We start from the raw sequence: 17,870 nt of genomic DNA, 5'->3' as shown, positions 1-17,870 counted from the left end.
ACAGTCCGTAGCTGTTTAAATTCTGGCAGTGGCAATTATGAAGGAAACTTAGAAAAGTTTACTTCTGTCGGAGTTCTGTCCAAAGCCTGGTTCCTGTTGGGCTTCTGGCTGAGCTTGTTCTTGCTGTGCACAAATGGCCTCCATGTCTCATTGCAGGTCCTCAGAACACAGATCTCAGCCAGAACTGAGCTCCGGGAAGAGTGCCCTCAACTCCGAGTTGGCTTCCGAGTTGGAACTTGTGGCTCCGGCACAGGTAACAAAAGCAAATCTTGGGAAACCCGTCTGCTCTAGCAGGAACTGCATCGTAAATATTTTATTTAAATTTTGCACAGAAAGTTTGAAGTGTTTTTCCAAACTTTGCATTGCAAAGTGTGTTCTCACCCCATAGCTGTCTCGGTGCTTAGAATAACTGTATACAGTTCCATGTATTTGGCTGGAAAACGTGCTAATGAATTCACTGTGTACTTAGCACATTTTCCTTGTGCTGCCATTGACTGTCCCATTATTTGGCAATACAAAAATCTGTTCTAGTCCAGTATTAGCACAACTTATGTAACAGAACACAAAGAAGAGGAAATTACACCCTGTGTATTCATTCATATCTGTGCCTTGTAAAGTAAGAGACTATACCCAGTATTTTGTCACATTAAAATAAATTTATGCCAAGAATTCTATTACTCCAGCACCAGCAGTAATGGTAACCATAATGAGTGCCCAGTACAGGGAACCATAGAGACTCACTGTGTGTGTGTGTGTGTGTGTGTGTGTGTGTGTGTGTGTGTGTGTGTGTATGATCTAATGCTCAGTAATCCTGTGTGTTACTATAAGTTGTATTATAAAGATATTTCTCACGGGAGCCTGTCAGTCTCGGTAAAGTCAACCATGGCTGCTAGGGCTCAATAGCAGGAGAAGTAGACCATGAATCCTATCTAACTGTCCACTGTTAGCCCTGGGCTCCTCAGCAGGCTTCATTATGGCCGCTTACCTCTCCTTCGGTTCCGAAAGAAGCAATGGCAGTCTCTGCGTCCCTTGGGCATGTTTTAAGGCTTTGCCCTTCAACCACAAAGATCTTCTAAGAACCGTGTGTGCGTATCCCTGCCTTCTACAGTCCAACTGCAGTGAGAAAAAATATGGAAGAAAATGAGCAGAAGAAAGGTTCTTAAATTTGTCACATCGCAGGTTGTGGCACCTGCATAGATCTCAGGTGAAATAAGGGGATAATTGGAGCCAGAGCGCTAACTCAGCAGCAGGAGCATGCACTACGCTTGCACAGGACCTAAGTGTAGTTCCCAGGACCCATGCCGGGCAGCTCACAATATCCTGTAGGACCTGCTCTCAGGGAGTCAACTCCCTCTTCTGACCCTACAGGCGCCCACACACACATGCACATTTATACATAAATAAAAATAAAATAAATACTTCAAAACTAAAAGGATAATTATGACAGCAGTGGGTATTATTGTTGGCTGTCAGAGTTTCCTATGTAAATGAGCTGGTGTGGGAAGTTTCCTATGTAAATGTTCTGACGGAAGGCTGAGCAAGGCAAGCTCTGCCTTTACCTCATCATACAGACAGGGAAACAGAGAAATGAAGAAAGTTATCTATGAACTCACACTAGAAAGTGGGACAGAGAAGAACCCAGAAGTCCAGTGATGGTGGGGCTCTGGGACTTCCTAAGTCACCATTCACCTCATACATTCATCACCCTGGGCAGAAAGGACATGGCTGATCCCAGGCTACAGCTAGATATCTGTTCAACTCTCTTCCTGGACACATCGTCCCACAGACATTAATGAATTGCAAACGCAGCATGAAAAATGAATTTTTGGTGCTCAATTTAAAGGTATCTTCTTAAGAGAAAAATGGCAGCCTCCATTAGAAAAGCCACATTCTTAAGTGCACAAGCGAGCTTGCTTCGTGTTTCATCTGCTGTCGTCCGTGGGACGGTGAAATTGAGTGGCGAAGCAGGGAGAGACTTGGCACAGGTGGGCCACTCTACAACAAGCTGGACCAGAGGAACAGCTGGGGCCCCCAGTTGTCATAGAAACCCACAAGGCATTTATCTTATTATCCCAATGACTACTAGTCTCCTGCTGGTCCGTTAATTCCACCCCACCACACTGTCCTGTTTACCCCATGCCAACACGGTGGGTGCACTTTGGAAAATGGTTTTCAGCTTCCCCATGTTGTCTTCCAAAATACACCTTCCAATGTATCCCGAGAGTCCTCCGCCCAGGTGAATCTCGGAGATACTGAGATACTGAGTACTCCTCTGTCACATTGGCAGACCCTGTATGTTTACGGATAAGACTTGTCTAAAAAAAATCATACTCTCCTAGTTTTGATTCCAAGTCACAGCAAATTAGGAAATGTTCACAGGCTTGCTGCTCTACCTGAAACACAGAGTCATTGAAACAAAGCTACAGACTAGATAGATAGATAGATAGATAGATAGATAGATAGATAGATAGATAGACAGACAGACAGATAGAGATAGAGAGAGGTGATGATAGATAGATAGATAGATAGATAGATAGATAGATAGATAGATAGATAATAGATGGTATAGATGGTAGATAGATGATATAGATAATAGATAGATAGATAGATAGATAGATAGATAGATAGATAGATAGATAGATAATAGATGATAGATAGACAGACAGACAGACAGACAGATAGATAGAGATAGAGGATGATAGATAGATGATAGATAGATAGATAGATAGATAGATAGATAGATAGATAGATAATAGATGATAGATAGATAGATAGATAGATAGATAGATAGATAGATAGATAGATAGACAGATAGAGATAGAGAGATGATAGATGGATAGAGATAGATAGATAGGAGCAAGAGGAGACTGCTGGGATATGGCTCATCAAAGCTCTTGTTTTGTAAACATGAGGACCTGAGTTTCATGTGGAAAAAGAAACTGGATGTAATGGCACACACTCACAATCCCAGCACAGGAAAGGTCGAAAGGGGGGGGGGGGGCTGAGACTCACTGCTCAGTCAGCCTGACAAGTAGCAGGCCAAAGAGGAATGTGCCTCAAAGAACAAGGCGTGTGGAACCTGCGTGATGACACCTGAGGGAGGACACTTGAGGTGGACCCCTAGTCACCACATGTACACGCTTATGAGTGTGCGCATGCGTACACACACAGTACTGTTTGGAACATGCTACTCGCCACTGCCTGGCCTCCGTGTGTAGATACAGCGGGATTATAATGAAGAGAGAACAACATTTCATATCAAGACCGACTCACAAGTCACTCTGACCATCCGACTCAGCAGAACCCACTCCAGGCTCACCCAGATGGCTCACAGGAAAACCAGGGAGATGGTTGCCTCTCCCTCAAGCCAACATAAATCATCCCAAGTGGTGACTCAACAGGTGGGGGCTATTTACAAACCTCATTTACAAATCACAAAGAAAATGGGAACGCATAACATGAAAACTTAGTTTTCTCATTTTCTTTTCAAGGTGGGAAAGAGAGAGAGTTTAGTGTAGTCTCAAATGGTGACCTGAATAGAAAACTCAGAGAAGTGAGCGATCGCAGTGAGTTACATGGTTGCTGTGGACTCAAGGACAGTGATTCTTGACACTTGGCAGAAACTATATCATTGTCATTCCATAAACGTAACTGCTCAAAGAGATCATACAATTTGAAAAGTTATTTTAAAGCATTTGAGGATCTGAATAAAACGCAGAAGGAAAGGCTATAAAATTGCCTTTTTCCATCATGGGTGCAGTATCTCTGGGTGAGGCAGAGGAAGAGAATTCAGCTTCTTCAGCAGACATGGTCCAGACAGCTCCCTCCCATTCCACCATGGGCTCAAGCCTCAGCTTCACTGGCAGGCGGGTCATTGTCACCTGACTGGTAGGTGACCACTCCAGCCACGCAGAGCTTTGCCATGGGTCATCACTGCCTTCAGAGTTTCTCAGTAAAGCCTGCAATGCCCACTGCTTATGTCGGCTTTCATAGCATCTCATTTTACATTAAAAAATAAAAGTTGTTTCCCAAAAGTTGCATATCCAAGGAGAAAAAAAGTCAGGATTCAAGTTATACCTGTTAAAATCTATGAACATTGTTCCCAACCCCAGAAGATCCCACCATGTGCTGCTCGCCTGAAGAACTCAGAAGCCATTGTTACTCTTATTGTCTCAAAGCTCAATTATTAATTATTAATTAATTATTAATTCTGTTAGGTTAACACGAGTTGAACAATGTTCAAGAATATCTGTTATTTTCTTATAGAAACTTTGTAAGACAATTAAAATTTTCATACAACTAATTCTCCTCCCAAATTTGTCACCTTATTTTTAGAAAAGCTGTTGACTCCCAACTCAGTTCAACAGATACACTTGGGTGTCTGCTGTCCTTACAGCCATAAGCGAGGTGGTTAGTGGGACACATGGGTTAGGATATAAGATTCATTTAGAGGAATCCAAGTGTCACACCACAGAGATCCTGCACACCCATGTTATTGAATGACTCATCAGTGTAGCCACGTTCTGGACTCCCCCAGCTCTCCAGAGCACAAGTGAGAAGATGTGGCACATATGCACCAGAGAGTGTCATCAAGCCACTAAGGAAAGGGACTATAGATCCTTTCAGGTAAACCACGTTAAGTGAGATAAGCCAGGCTCAGAAAGACGCCAGGCTCAGAAAGACGCCAGGCTCAGAAAGACGCCAGGCTCAGAAAGACGCCAGGCTCAGAAAGACGAGTCTCTTATGTGTAGAATCTGGACTTAAGGAAAAACATTTGAAAGGAGATGGGGAACTCTTTGAGAAGAGAAAGAAGGCTGGTGGTGGGTGGGTGGTGAAAGACAGGATCAAGCAGTAGGGGAGGGAATGAGATCAGATGGTCTAGGCACTTAAGAGATGCTCAGCAGTTAAAAGTGTGCAGTGCTCTTGAAGAGGATCTGTTTGGCTCCCAACACCCTGTAACTCTAGCTGTGGGCCTCTGGAATAAATAGACACCTGCACTCATGCTGGGGGCACATGCACATGCACACATGCGCATACACACACACACACCACTTGAAATTAAAATCTTTTAAAAACATACACTATATACATGTATAAGTGGGAATGTCTACTGGGGTTGAAGGCAGGGCAACAGAAAAGAATGCAACACATCTTTGCATCATTGAACAAATATTCCACAGCATAAATGAATGTAACACATATTCAACTAAGATTCCACAAGAGTGTGACCTGAACCTGAAAGTCTTCTGGATTGGGGACAGGGCTGGTTTGGGATGGGCAGTCAGCTGGGATGAGTGTGGCCTGTGCCTGAGTAGCAGAATGAATCCCACTCTTTTATACAATGAATATATACTGATAAAATAGATTAGGCATGTACTCAAAGAAGCATTAGACCTCTGTCTCTGGAAAATAATTCAATCCAATGCTCTTTAAATACTCATTGTTCTGTCTATGGGGGATAGTTGAGGGGTTGTATCTAATCTTCTTCCTCTTGACGCCACGTAAAAATGAGCACTGGGAAGGAAGGAAGCAAGGATGGGCGAGGTGAGGTAAAGAAGGACAGAAATCTGCAACATCATTTTCAACGTGAGAAAGCAGCACAGGAGGGAATTCTCAACAAGTATTTATCACAAGTAAATCAGAGACCCTAACGAGAGGGGGAAACAATACAAGATTTAAGAACAGAAGTAGACTCTTGAGGACAATTAGAACCACACAGGCTTTTCTCTGGATCGTGATTAGGTGGTTTCGGTGCTTGTTTCTTGATGTGTATGAGAATACGCTGGCCATCTCTTTTCAAAATCAGCGCTTTCTCACCTTGATGTTTGGCATGGAATTTCACAGCAGAATGGATACGGTGACCATGTTCTGCCCCACTCTGAGGCAAGGAATGTTCCCTTACCCACGATGCACACCTTTGGGGCTTGCATGCTGCATGACAAATGCCCACTAACTAAGAATCCAAAGCCTTTGATCATTTCCGTGAGTCTGATGTTTACAGGGTCTGAGAACCCATGCTGTCTCCATTAACTATCACACAAAAGTGCTGTAACACAAAACTGTTAGTGAAGGCACTAACTAGATGATAGCAGAAGCCAGGTTTGACAGAACATTTGCTATGTAATATGTATTTGTATTTATGTGAACAATACCACTCAATTCTTACAGGGACTCTGACTAAATATAGACCCTGCAGATGAGAATTTAGGAATCCGGCTCTTTGTCTAAGGTGACAGGTAATAAACTAGGAATTGGCTTTAGACTGCTTGCCTTTCACGTCACACTGCACCCAAGGTCACGGGGTCATTGAATTACTTTCTAGCGTGAGCATGTTCTAATTTTATTTCTGCTGCTGTGATAAAATATCCCACAATGAGCAACCTTGGAGAGAAAGAGATTTACTTGGTTCACAATTCCCAGTTGTGGTCCATCATTGAGGGAAGTCAGAACAGCAACTTGAAGCAGCTAGTCACGTCGTATCCAGAGTCAAGATCAGAGAGAACAAAATGAATGCATCCTTCCTTACCTACACGCTTACTGGCAGCTAGCTTTCTCCTCTCGTGCTGTTCCCATACCCCTACCGAGGTGATGATGCTGCCCATAACGGACTAGGTCTTTCTACATCATTTACCATTATCAAAATAATCCCCCCAGAGACCCCCAGACCAACCTGATACAGGTAATTCCTCCGTAAGACTCTCCTTCCCAAGTGTCTTGGCTGTTTTTGTTTGCTTGTTTTGCTTTTTGTTAGCTTACACAAGCTAGAATTATCTGAGAAGAGAAATCTCAATTGGGAAAATGCTCCCATCATATTGCCTGTAGGCAAACCTGTAGGGTATTCTCTTGATTACTTCATGATTGACATGGGAGCACCCAGGCCACTGCAGGCTGTGCCACCCTTGGGCAGATGGTTTTACATTTTACCTTGTATGAGAAAGCAGACTAAGCAAGCAAAGGAGGGCAAGTCAATAAGCAGTGGTCCTCCTTGGCTTCTGCTTCAGCTCTTGCCTCTAGGTCCCTGTCTCGAGTTCCTGCCCCGACTTCCCTCAGCGATGGGGAGTGTGACCTGAGAGTCTTAGTATGAAACAGACCCTCTCCTCCCTAGGCTATTTTTTGGTCATGGTGTTTTAGCACAGAGAGAAGCGTAACTGAGACACCTGGTGATTCCAAGTGTGTCAAATTGACAGTAAATGCCATACACACTTAACACATGCTTATGGACTTGAGATTTACCCACATACACACAGTATGCATGTGGATCAGGGATTCTCTTCGTGGTCCTGAGCTGGCACTCTCAGAGGCACCTGGGGGTTTCTGGAGATGCAGATTTGAAACTCCTCCCCAGATTTACTGAATCAGGGACCCTGGGGTCGGGGCACAGCGACCTGAATTTTAAAAGGCCTTCTGGATATTTCTGTGCTCCCTTGTATTGGAGAAGAACAAATGGCCAAGCAATGCTATAAAGATGACTGCCAGCCAAACTGATGGGTTCAACCGTTGTTTATCATACCTCTATCAAACTGTCAAGCAATACCAACAGTCCACAAGGCCCATTTGTTTTCCCAAGTCACAGGTTTTTCCTAAATTAGATATTTTTTAATGTCTTGTCTTCAAGAGAGGCTATTTTACCCGTGTGTTATCTGCATGTGGTACTCAGTTCCTTCTACGTGTGTGTGTGTGTGTGTGTGTGTGTGTGTGTGTATTTGAGTGTTTTGCCTACATGTGTGTATATGTGTCACATGTGTGCCTGCTGCCCAAGAAAGTCAGAAGAGGATATCAGATAACCTGGAACTGGAGTTATTGATCACTATGAGCCATCAAGTGGGTGCTGGGAGTTGAACCCAGGTCCTCTGAAAAGACGACAAGAGCTCTTAACCATTGAGCTATTTCTCAGCCCCCTAGGCTCAGCTCTTAACCAGCATGTTTCAATACAGCACTGAAGCATGGAAAAGTGATCAAAATTTTCAATTCCATATCAACTGCTATTTATATTCCATAACATTTAACTTACACTTCCTTGGGCCAAGAAATTTAAAAATGGTAAGTTAGATAACACTTATCTTAGTAATAACCTAAAGCCTTTCAAATGGTGTGAGAAATGGAGTATCCCTAAATAGTGATTGTGCCAACAGAATCAAATGTCATTTGCACACAAGGCTCCATCTGTGCTTGCTTTGTTAGGTGGGAAAGGCGAGCTGGCCTAGAAACGTGGGCTCCTGACATGTGGTGCCCTTCGCAGCCTGTGGTTTATAATGCAGCTGAAACATTAATAGATAGAGAGGCCAGGGATGCTAACAGACTCCTGTTAGACCAAGCTTCCCAGCAAAGTGGGGCCTGTTGCACCATGCAAAATGCCTGGTGGTTAAACACTGCCCCAGACAACAATCTCAGGGCTTTTTTTTTTCTAATGCCACTCATAGGTCATTCATGATGTACCTCTTTATTATTATGTCCTATTTGACCAACAAAAGTATGTGTTTATCACATATAATGTTTTGAAATAGATGTGCATGGCAAGTTGGCTTATTCTGATTACTATACGCATTACCTCATACCCTTTGGTTTATTTTTGAAAGAACACCTAAAATTACCACAATGATGGTCTCATTTCCTTTGGTACCACATGGTAGGTTTAGTTTTTATTTTCTGCAGGCACTCTAAGCTGTTTTCACAATAATATAAATCTACCTTTCTACCAATAGTGTGTAAGAGCCTGCTTTTTCCTCCATCTCTTCCAATATTCTTTGACCCTTTGGGCAATAGCCTAACCCACATGAGATGATGCCAACTGTGGTTTTGATTGTCATTTCCTCTGTTTAATTGAGGCGACTACTTTTTATAAACCTGTTGGTAATTTACATTTCTTCTTCCAGGAGCTATATCCTCATGGTCTTTGGCCATTTTCAACAGGGCTGCGTTTTCTTGCTAGTCACTCATTGGCATTCCTTATGTTTCCAAAACTGGTCATCTGAGAAGAGTGACCCTCACGAAGGAGTTGCCTCCATCAGATTGGCTTGTAGGCAGGCCCATGAAGCATGTTCAAGATTAGTGACTGATGTCAAAGGATCCAGCCCACTGTGGGTGGTGCCATCCTTTGTCAGATGGTCCTGGGTTGTATAAGAAAGCAGTGTTTTCTTATATACTTATACAGCAAGCCAGAAAGAAGTGTTCCTCTATGGCCTCTGCTTCAGTTCCTGCCTTGAGTTCATGCCCTGACTGCTCCTGATGATGGCCTGAAACCTCTAAGATCTAACAAACCCTCTCCTTTCCAAATTGGTTTTAATTGGTGCTTTATCACAGCAACCAAAAGCAAATTAGGACATGGTCTTTCCTCGTGCAATACAACTTAGTATTTTTAAAATATTTACATTTGGATGTCAATGGAATTTTAAGGAGTTGCCTTGAATCTGTAGACTTCTTTGTGTGGTGTGGACATTTAACAATCATTATTCTACCAACCCCTAGCCCCCAAATTACTTGCTAGTACATAAATATATTGTAAAATAAAATCAATCATTCATTTCTTGCCATGTGTCTACATTACAAAGGTTTTGTCAGGGAAGGGACCAGCAGAAAGATGAAGGAGTTGGCAGTCCTGGTCAGCACTCCCAAAGCTGGTTAGGACAAAAATGTCAGGTGATTCACCAAGCTACACACAAGACTACTTAGCCTTCTGTGAGCTGCCCAAGTGGCCTTCACCGTTAGATTCTCTCCCAGGCAACACGATTTCAACTGCCTAGTATCTTAAAAAATTGTCAACCACCTGCATTTTTTTTTTTTTTTGGTTTTTCAAGACAGGGTTTCTCTGTGGTTTTGGAGCCTGTCCTGGAACTAGCTCTTGTAGACCAGGCTGGTCTCGAACTCACAGAGATTAGCCTGCCTCTGCCTCCCGAGTGCTGGGATTAAAGGCACGCGCCACCACCACCCGGCAACCACCTCCATTTTTATATTTTAATTATATTATTCTTTTTTTCCTTTTGATTTTTCTAGGCAAGGTTTCTCTGTGTAACCCTGGCTATCCTGAAACTTGCTCTGTAGACCAGGCTAGATAACCTCAAAATGAAGATCCACGTGCCTCTGCCTCCCATGTTCTGGGATTAAACGCATGTGTTACCACCGCCTTGCTTATTCATTTATTTTTAATGGTGTGTTTGTGTGTTTGTTTACATGCCTGCATGTGCACATGAGTACAGGTACTTAGGATGCCAAAGGTGTCAAATCTCCCTGGAATGAGTGGTACAAGCTGTTCTGAACCGCCTGGTGAAGGATTATAGGGATCAAATTCAAGTTTTCTGTAAGAGCAGTGTACTCTTACGTTCTGAGACATCTTCCCAGCATGTGTATTTGCGTATCCTTGTTTATAAAATATACTATGCTCCACGAGTGTCATAGAAGAGTAGTAGTGAATGGAGTCTTCAAAATAGCTAAGTTGTCATAGCCCTAAAACCTGTGACTGTCACCGAGCACAGGGAAGACGGGGCTAGATGGGTGATCTGGGGAGAAGCAAAGTTTCCTGTGGTGTGAAAAAGCCTGACTTCAGTCCCAGGCACCTTGTAAGAGCAAAGCAGAAAGGACAAGACTGGGAGGATACTGTGACCATAGCCACCTGCAGCCCCTGTGTACAGGAAAGGGGTGTGGAGCAGACCTCCCCAGAGCATGCAGAGAGAGCAATTCAGCCGCCACGGTGGCCAGGAACTACTGGCCTGCAGAACATTGATTGTCTGATTTCTTCTGTGTTAAACCTTGTGAAAACACAGGTTTGGCTGCCCTAGAACACTCATACAGAGCCAAGCAGACTTGCTAGAAAATTCTCTAGTATAGTAGAAAGAAATCAAGCAATTCCAGCTTGGTTTGCATAAAAAGTACTGGATTTCTTCTCAGCCTTCTGGACGGTGATTAGGAAGCTGTTCTCTCCCACAGTGGCTCAAAGTTCACGCCGGACCTGAGTTATTGCACAAAGAACCTATATACAGACACACACACATTTGACACCATCCAAGATCCTAAGACCTCATGCCTGACAAAAATACTTTGAAAACACTTTTCAAGGCACGAAGGAAATTGTTCAGTCAGTAAAATGCTGGCTGAGTTCAGTCCCCAGCACTCTTGTGAAAAGTCAGGCCTGGTGGTGCATACTTGTAATCTCAGCAGTGGGGATGAGGAGAAAGGAGCTTTCTGGGAGATCGCTGGCCAGAAAGACTAGTCTAAGAGAGCCCGAGATCCCAGTAAGAGAGTCTGTCTCAAACAATCAAATGGATAATGCGTAAGGAATAATACTACAGGTTGACCTATGCCCTCATGTGTGCACACAAAAATACATATACAGACACACACACACTCACCCAAGTGTGCACACAAAAACACATATACAGACACACACACACTCACCCAAGTGTGCACACAAAAAACACATATACAGACACACACACACTCACCCAAGTGTGCACACAAAAAACACATATACAGACACACACACACACACTCACCCAAATGTGCACATACACATGAAATCCTTTGCAACTCTAGGGAAGCAAGGTGAGAAAAAGAAAACTACTTCTGTTTTTGCGGCACATGATGCCAATAATACATCACCTGTCTGGTTTATTTCAGGCTCGGCTCACCAAAGAGCATCGCTGGGGCAGCGCTCTGCTCTCCAGGAACCATTCCTTAGAAGAGGAGTTTGAAAGAGCGAAAGCCGCAGTAGAGGTAACCCTGAAACCACGAAGTCTCCATTGCAGGTGTCTGAGGGTGGCATCCAAGAAAGCTCAAACCACAGAAACGTGCAGGTGAAACAGAACTGTGGGCGTGAGAAAAACATGAGGACAGTTGTTGAGATGGGAGTGTGGCCAGGGAGCCTTTGATCCCCCACCAGGATGACAGGAGGCGTCTGCTCTTCTACTGTCTGTGATCAGTTGGCGATGTGGGTCTGAAGCCTCGACCAGAAAGTACTCTGAGGCTAGCCTGGGTTCCATGGATTTATCTAATGGATAACCTATCTTACCCAGCACCGTTAATTCTTGGTACTAAGTGTCCAAATATTGTTAATGAGTTAAAAAAAAAACAACTTTATTTGAACACCAATGTCTAATTATTTAGTTTTCTAGTAGAAAGGGAGGGGGGAGAGATGGAAGACCAAAGGAATGCAAAGCAGTTCTTGCAGGTTCTTTTACCTGTTTCCCTCCTGGCAGGACTGGCAGGGTGGCTCACGGATGTTGGGTGATTATCAGCGCTTCCGTAGACTGCTGTTTGAGAATGGAGCTTTTTCACAGACTCAAGCATGATCCTGTTAATTCCTCTGTTGCCACTGGTGATTTCAATCTTGAGAACCGCAGGCGCTCTTGGAATATGCCTCACTTACGTAGCCTTCTCACCCCTAGAATTCAGATGAAATGATTATGTTAAGGGTGGTCTTCCAGTAACTCTATACTCAGGGTGCGGGAAAATCCTATTTGCAATTTAATGTTAACCAGGTTCTGTTCTGGGAAATCATCTCAGCCATGATTCATAGCATTCAGAAACCCAGTAAGAGCACACTTTTATCTCCCCATGCCAAAATTGCTCAAATTCCCCCTTTAATTTTCGACTTCTTTAATTTAAAAAAAAAAAGTTAATGAATATTTTAGTGCTCTGAGCAGGAGCCACTGATGTAGTTAGTCAAGACTAGCTGAGTTCAATCAGGTTGCTCAAATGCATGGAGCCTGTAGCTGAAATTACCTGAAATGTAAGCTTTTCAGTTTCAAGAGGTCATTTAAATCTATCTAGTGAGCGCCTGCCCTGTGTGGCACACAGCAGTAGCCTCTCAGACTGCTATTTAGACTCATAGAATCTTGGGTCACAAAAGGCATTAGCATTTGGTCTCAGTTATAATGAGAAAGATAATGAATTTAAACCCAAAAGACTCCATGGTGGAACTGATTGACAAGGAAAATGTACCTAGGTACATATTCATTGAAATGAATCTGAGTTTGGGTCATAATTTAAAAACTCTTTTATCCTACAAGCAAAACATTTTTTTAAACTCTTGACAAATTACTCCTGTTTCTACCTGGACAAATACAATTAGGGGCAAGCTCCCTCTTTTTCAAGAAAACCCATTTCTATCTTGAAAGCTACTAATTATTACCAGGCTCTTTCTTCTAATGAAATGACGCAACAGATAATAATTTCCACGCTGCCTGGTGTTGACTTTCCTCATTTCCATCCATCTCTCAAAGATCCTCTCCTCATCCCACCAAGCTGTGTCTCCTATTTTCTACTTTCTCTGTCTTTCCTGGGTCCTTGGTTCCAGTGCACCCCTAACATCTTCAGGACCACATCATGCCCATAACCAGTCTAGACCTCCGTGCCAACCTCCGCAGTTCTGAATCACAGATCTCAGGAGTCTCTAGGTTACTGTAGTAGATATTCATTTAACATTTGTTCCTGGCTGCTACAAGTACTGGCTGCTGAACTAGGGGCTAAAGACAAAGACTCCAGCCTTAAACATCTGCGTGAGCACAGCAGGCAGCCCAGGACCTTCTGCTACAGTTTCATGCTATCTATGAGATGGGGCTTGGATTTCTCCCATTCCAAAACCCAAAATGTTAATGCCTTAAAATGAAAAGAGGGTTAGGGACCGGATCCCCAGTTAGTCAGAAAAGTGAGCAACTTTTCTCCAGCCTGGTGATGAGAAGCCTTCTTAGGGACTGAGAAGAGAGAGTGGGTACCAGAGGGATGAATCTTATAGAGATAAAAGGGGGAGTGTTTATACTAAGCTGATGGTAAATCATGCCTCTAAGACTTTATGCATCTGTGAACTTTTCAATTCCACACGTCACCCTTTCTTAGAGTATTCTCTATATTTGTGGCAGAAGACACCACCTCATCCCTTCCTAGACTCCCCATCTCCTAAATCTGTCACCTTGGCAGGGAGTTCAGCACACAAATCTTGAGGATGCCCAGAGTGCAGCAGAGCTTGTGCGCCAAAATGTTCGCAGTATTTATTCTTGGGTGGCGGCACTTGGGAGTAAATCATTTTATTCTATTGCCTTATCTGCATTTTCTAGCCTGTCCTATTGCTAACCAGAGAGAGTCTGACAGTGAGATTAAGATTGTGAGTCACATTTTTATTTAGTGTATGTGCATGTACTTGCAAATGCGGAGGTCTTAGGACAGCTTGCCAGAGTCATTTATTTCTCTCCTTCCACCCTGTGGGACCTGGGATTGAACTCAGGTCATCAGGTTTGATGGCAGGTGCCTTTACCCACTGAATCATCTCACTGGCCCCAGATATAAGATTCTTAAAGGAAACTGAGTATATCAGTTGGTGGACTGTGTCTGCCTTGCATTCAGGAGGCCCTGGGCTCTATTGCCAGTACTGCATAAACCAAATGCTGATATACCCATAATTTTAGTACTCAGGAGGAGGTAGAGGCAGGAGAATCCAGGGTTCAAGATCCTCCTCAACTACATAGCACACTGTAGACTATATAAGACCCAGTCTCAAGAGAAAAGGTTTCCTGAAAGACTAATTGTGAATGAGGCCTACTAGACTGGGAGAGGTTAGAGGGGCTAATGGGGGATGAGAATATGATCACAGCCCTTTTACATGGGTATGAAATTGTCAAAAATAAAAGGTAAAGCAAAATAAATAAAAGGAAAAGTGGTGCTGCTGATTGTTTTTTCAAAGGCAGTCCTAAATACAAGTAAGATCCAGATGAAAAGGATATGTGGATCAGTAGGTAAGACCATGTACCACGCTTGTAGAGAACCCAAGTTCAGTTTCCAGCACCCACATTCGCTAGCTCACAACTGCCTATAACTCCAGCTCCAGGGGATTTGATGCCCTCTTCTGGCCTCCACGAACATAGCTTCCACAAAGAAACACACGCATACACATAATTAAGAAAGAAACTCAGTGCCTTTCAACCTGGTCCGCCTCCACCTGGTTGCTCTCCATCCGGTTCCTCTCTACCTGGTTCTTCACCTCCTGCATCCCGTCTATCGTCTGCCTTCTGTCCTGTCCCCGAGCTCAAACACACCAAATTCATTACCCATACTTCAACTTTCTTTTTCTGTGGGCACATTCTTCTCCCAGGTCCTCATGCATTGGGGTCCTTCATGTTACTCTCACTGTAGCCGAGGTGGCAGTCCCCCCAGATTAGCCATGCAGATCCCATTAACTGTTGCATCACTGGGGATAATCCTTGCCTCTCATTCATCACTGGGTCTGTCCTGTATAATTTTGACTGCCGCATATCTTTTAACTTAAAAGTGTACCTTCCATGAGAGAGAGAGCTTTCTCCTGGTTGTGTCTACGTGAAATAGAAACTGTGCTCAGTGCTGCTCCATTGACTTGTATTCGTACTTGTGACGTTCTTCATTGTCAACTTGATGCAACCTAGAGTCACCCAGGCATAGGGAACCTCAATTGAAGACTTGTCCAGATGAGGTTGGCTTATGGTCATATCTATAAGAGATTGTCTTGATTGGTGGTTGGCATGACAGGGCCTAGCCCACTGTGGGCAGTACCATCCTTAGGCTGGTCAATCTGTGTAGGATATGAAAGTTAACTGAGCATGAGCCAAGAAGCAAACCAGCAACCAGTACTGCCCTTGGTTTCTGCTTCAAGCTCCAGCCTTGAGTTCCTGCCCTGACTTCCCACAGTGACAGACTGGTCACTTAGAATCATAAGATGAAATAAGCCCTCCTCTTTCTATAGTGTTTTAGTCATTTTGTTTATCACAGCACCAGAAAGTAAACTACAGCACAGTTTCCCAATATCTTCTGGAACAATTCCTGGTCCTTAGCATATGATGAGTGAAGGGCTGGTTGGGTGTTGATCACCATGTGGGTATACTTCTTTCTGTCCCTTTCCTGTTAGATATAAAGTGTCAAACAACCTTCTACTCTAAGTGTAGCTTCGTTTTGACATCATTCTTCCGTGACTCATGGCCACTGAAGGACTGTGATGTATTGTCCACTGTGGTTGTCTCTACCTTCATATAGGTGACATACGTACAATAGCACCGGAAGTGCCAACCAATCACTCCATGATGTAGCACTAGGCATATTTTATATTTGCATTGGATAAACTCACTTTCCCTTGTACCAAGACTTAAACCTGTGATTTAGCTCATTTTTAAGATAAAATGCCCTATTACTAGAGAAAATAAACACACTGAAAAGCAGACACGCATTTATTGCCTATGTAAATGACCTAGAAACCTGTTAATATTGAACAGCTAGCACTGTTTGAGGTCACCTTGAACTACTCCTTCTGGCAATGCTTCTTATGGGGGAGACTTTTCGCCCTCCATCTCTTACATTCTCCTGAAGAAAAAAAGAAAAACGCAAATTCACTTCTATCCAAAGTATAATAATTTTCAAACAAAGAGCTGGTATTTTTCTTCTGGGCTTTAAAAAAAATATGCATCTTCCACCTTGTGAAAGAAAGAGGCCTCCCTCCACACTCCCTTCTGGATTTCTGCACAGCCATCCTCGTCACTACTGTTAGCTGCAGAGAAGTTGCCCCAGGGGCTCCGGAAGGCCTGAAACAGCCTCCTAGGAGCAGAGGTCCCTGGAGAGAATCCCTCTGCACCTGTGTAGGAGAGCGAAGGTCACCTGGGCAGTCAGCACTCCTCAGCAGGGAACCAAAAATACCTCCTTCAATATCACCGTCATCATCGGCAGGCAGGGAGAGAGCCGGACAACATCTGGTGTTGTGCTTAGCTAGTTAGGTGCCCCTTCCACTCTGAGAATCATTTGGAGTAGAAACAAATTCATTAAACATGTTTAAATGTGGGCAGAAGCACCAGGAAATTGAGCAGGGCCATCCCTGCCCTTAGGGAGGAACAGGGTCTGTATGGGTTAAAGCTAGTCCAGGCTGGCTTACCTTACATCCCAGCTATTCACACAGCCATGCACACACCAGCCTTGACCTGACCTCACCTCAGAATCTAGGGAGAATCGGGGCCCACACATGCTATGCTCATCAATAAGCAAATCCACAGCCTGTCCTTCTCATAGTTTCGGTGTCTCCTCTTGTCTAGAGAGCTTATGACAGATCCCAAATTCTAAGTCACAGAAAGTTTTGTCCCTGGAATTAGGACATGTTCCACAGAGCTCAAATGTCATTGCTATGTATAGTTTACATACTCCCATCGTGTTGTTGCAGACCCTTGGAAGATTTTGAAAAGAAATAATAAAATATGTGAATAAGGGAAAATGATGTCCAAGCAAGGGAAAGGATACTATTAGAGGCTGGGACAGCCAGTGACATCTGAAACTCATTTGGCTAATGAGTTCAGAGCAATGCATTCTACCATTGACATTCTAGACCCCTAAACTCCTCCAGCCCCATAATACTGTTCTCTTGGAGCAACTCTTAGATGCTTATGGCTATTTGGACTGTCCATGGCTCTTTAAACATGTCACTTAGTTCCTCTTGAGAGTGAACAGGCTTAGTGACCACTTCTAAAATTGTAGAAACTGTAGACATGGCCTTGAAGCTCACATCATGGAACACTGTTGTATGTTTTTACTCTTTTGTCTTTTTGAGGGGCCCACCACCCAGCTCTCAAATAAATCACACATGGAGGCTTATTCTTGATTATGAATGCCTGGCCTTAGCCTGGCTTGTTTCTAGCCAGCTTTTCTTAAATTATCCCAACTACCTTTTGCCTCTGGACTTTTATCTTTTTCTATTTCTGTATACCTTTCTTTACTTCTAATCCATGGCTGGCTGTGTAGCTGGGTGTCACGCCTACCTCGACCAGCAAGGAAGACGCAACAACCGGAGCTCTTCTTGCAGGCAGTTTATTGACCTTGTCCTCTCCCTCTCCCTCTCCCTCTCCTTCTCCCTCTCCCTCCCCCCCTCCCCCCTCTCTCTC

The 17,870-nt window shown here is 43.7% G+C and overlaps 1 protein-coding gene across 12 annotated transcripts in view; it reads left to right on the top strand.

Moving 5' to 3' along the window:
• Positions 1–17,870, top strand: part of Pex5l (peroxisomal biogenesis factor 5 like) — a 204,642-nt gene that overhangs the window by 147,635 nt on the left and 39,137 nt on the right. For all 12 annotated transcript variants that reach the window (XM_005343778.2, XM_026782184.1, XM_026782169.1 and 9 more), the window contains 2 exons: positions 157–253; positions 11,611–11,706. In XM_005343778.2, coding sequence (XP_005343835.1) covers positions 157–253; positions 11,611–11,706 — 193 coding nt within the window. The remainder of the gene's footprint in view (positions 1–156; positions 254–11,610; positions 11,707–17,870) is intronic.

This window comes from Microtus ochrogaster, chromosome 1 (assembly GCF_000317375.1).
Source record: "Microtus ochrogaster isolate Prairie Vole_2 chromosome 1, MicOch1.0, whole genome shotgun sequence".
Lineage (NCBI taxonomy): Eukaryota > Metazoa > Chordata > Mammalia > Rodentia > Cricetidae > Microtus > Microtus ochrogaster.
The sequence above is the reverse complement of the archived record's forward strand: the minus strand, read 5'-3'. Positions and strand labels throughout refer to the sequence as shown.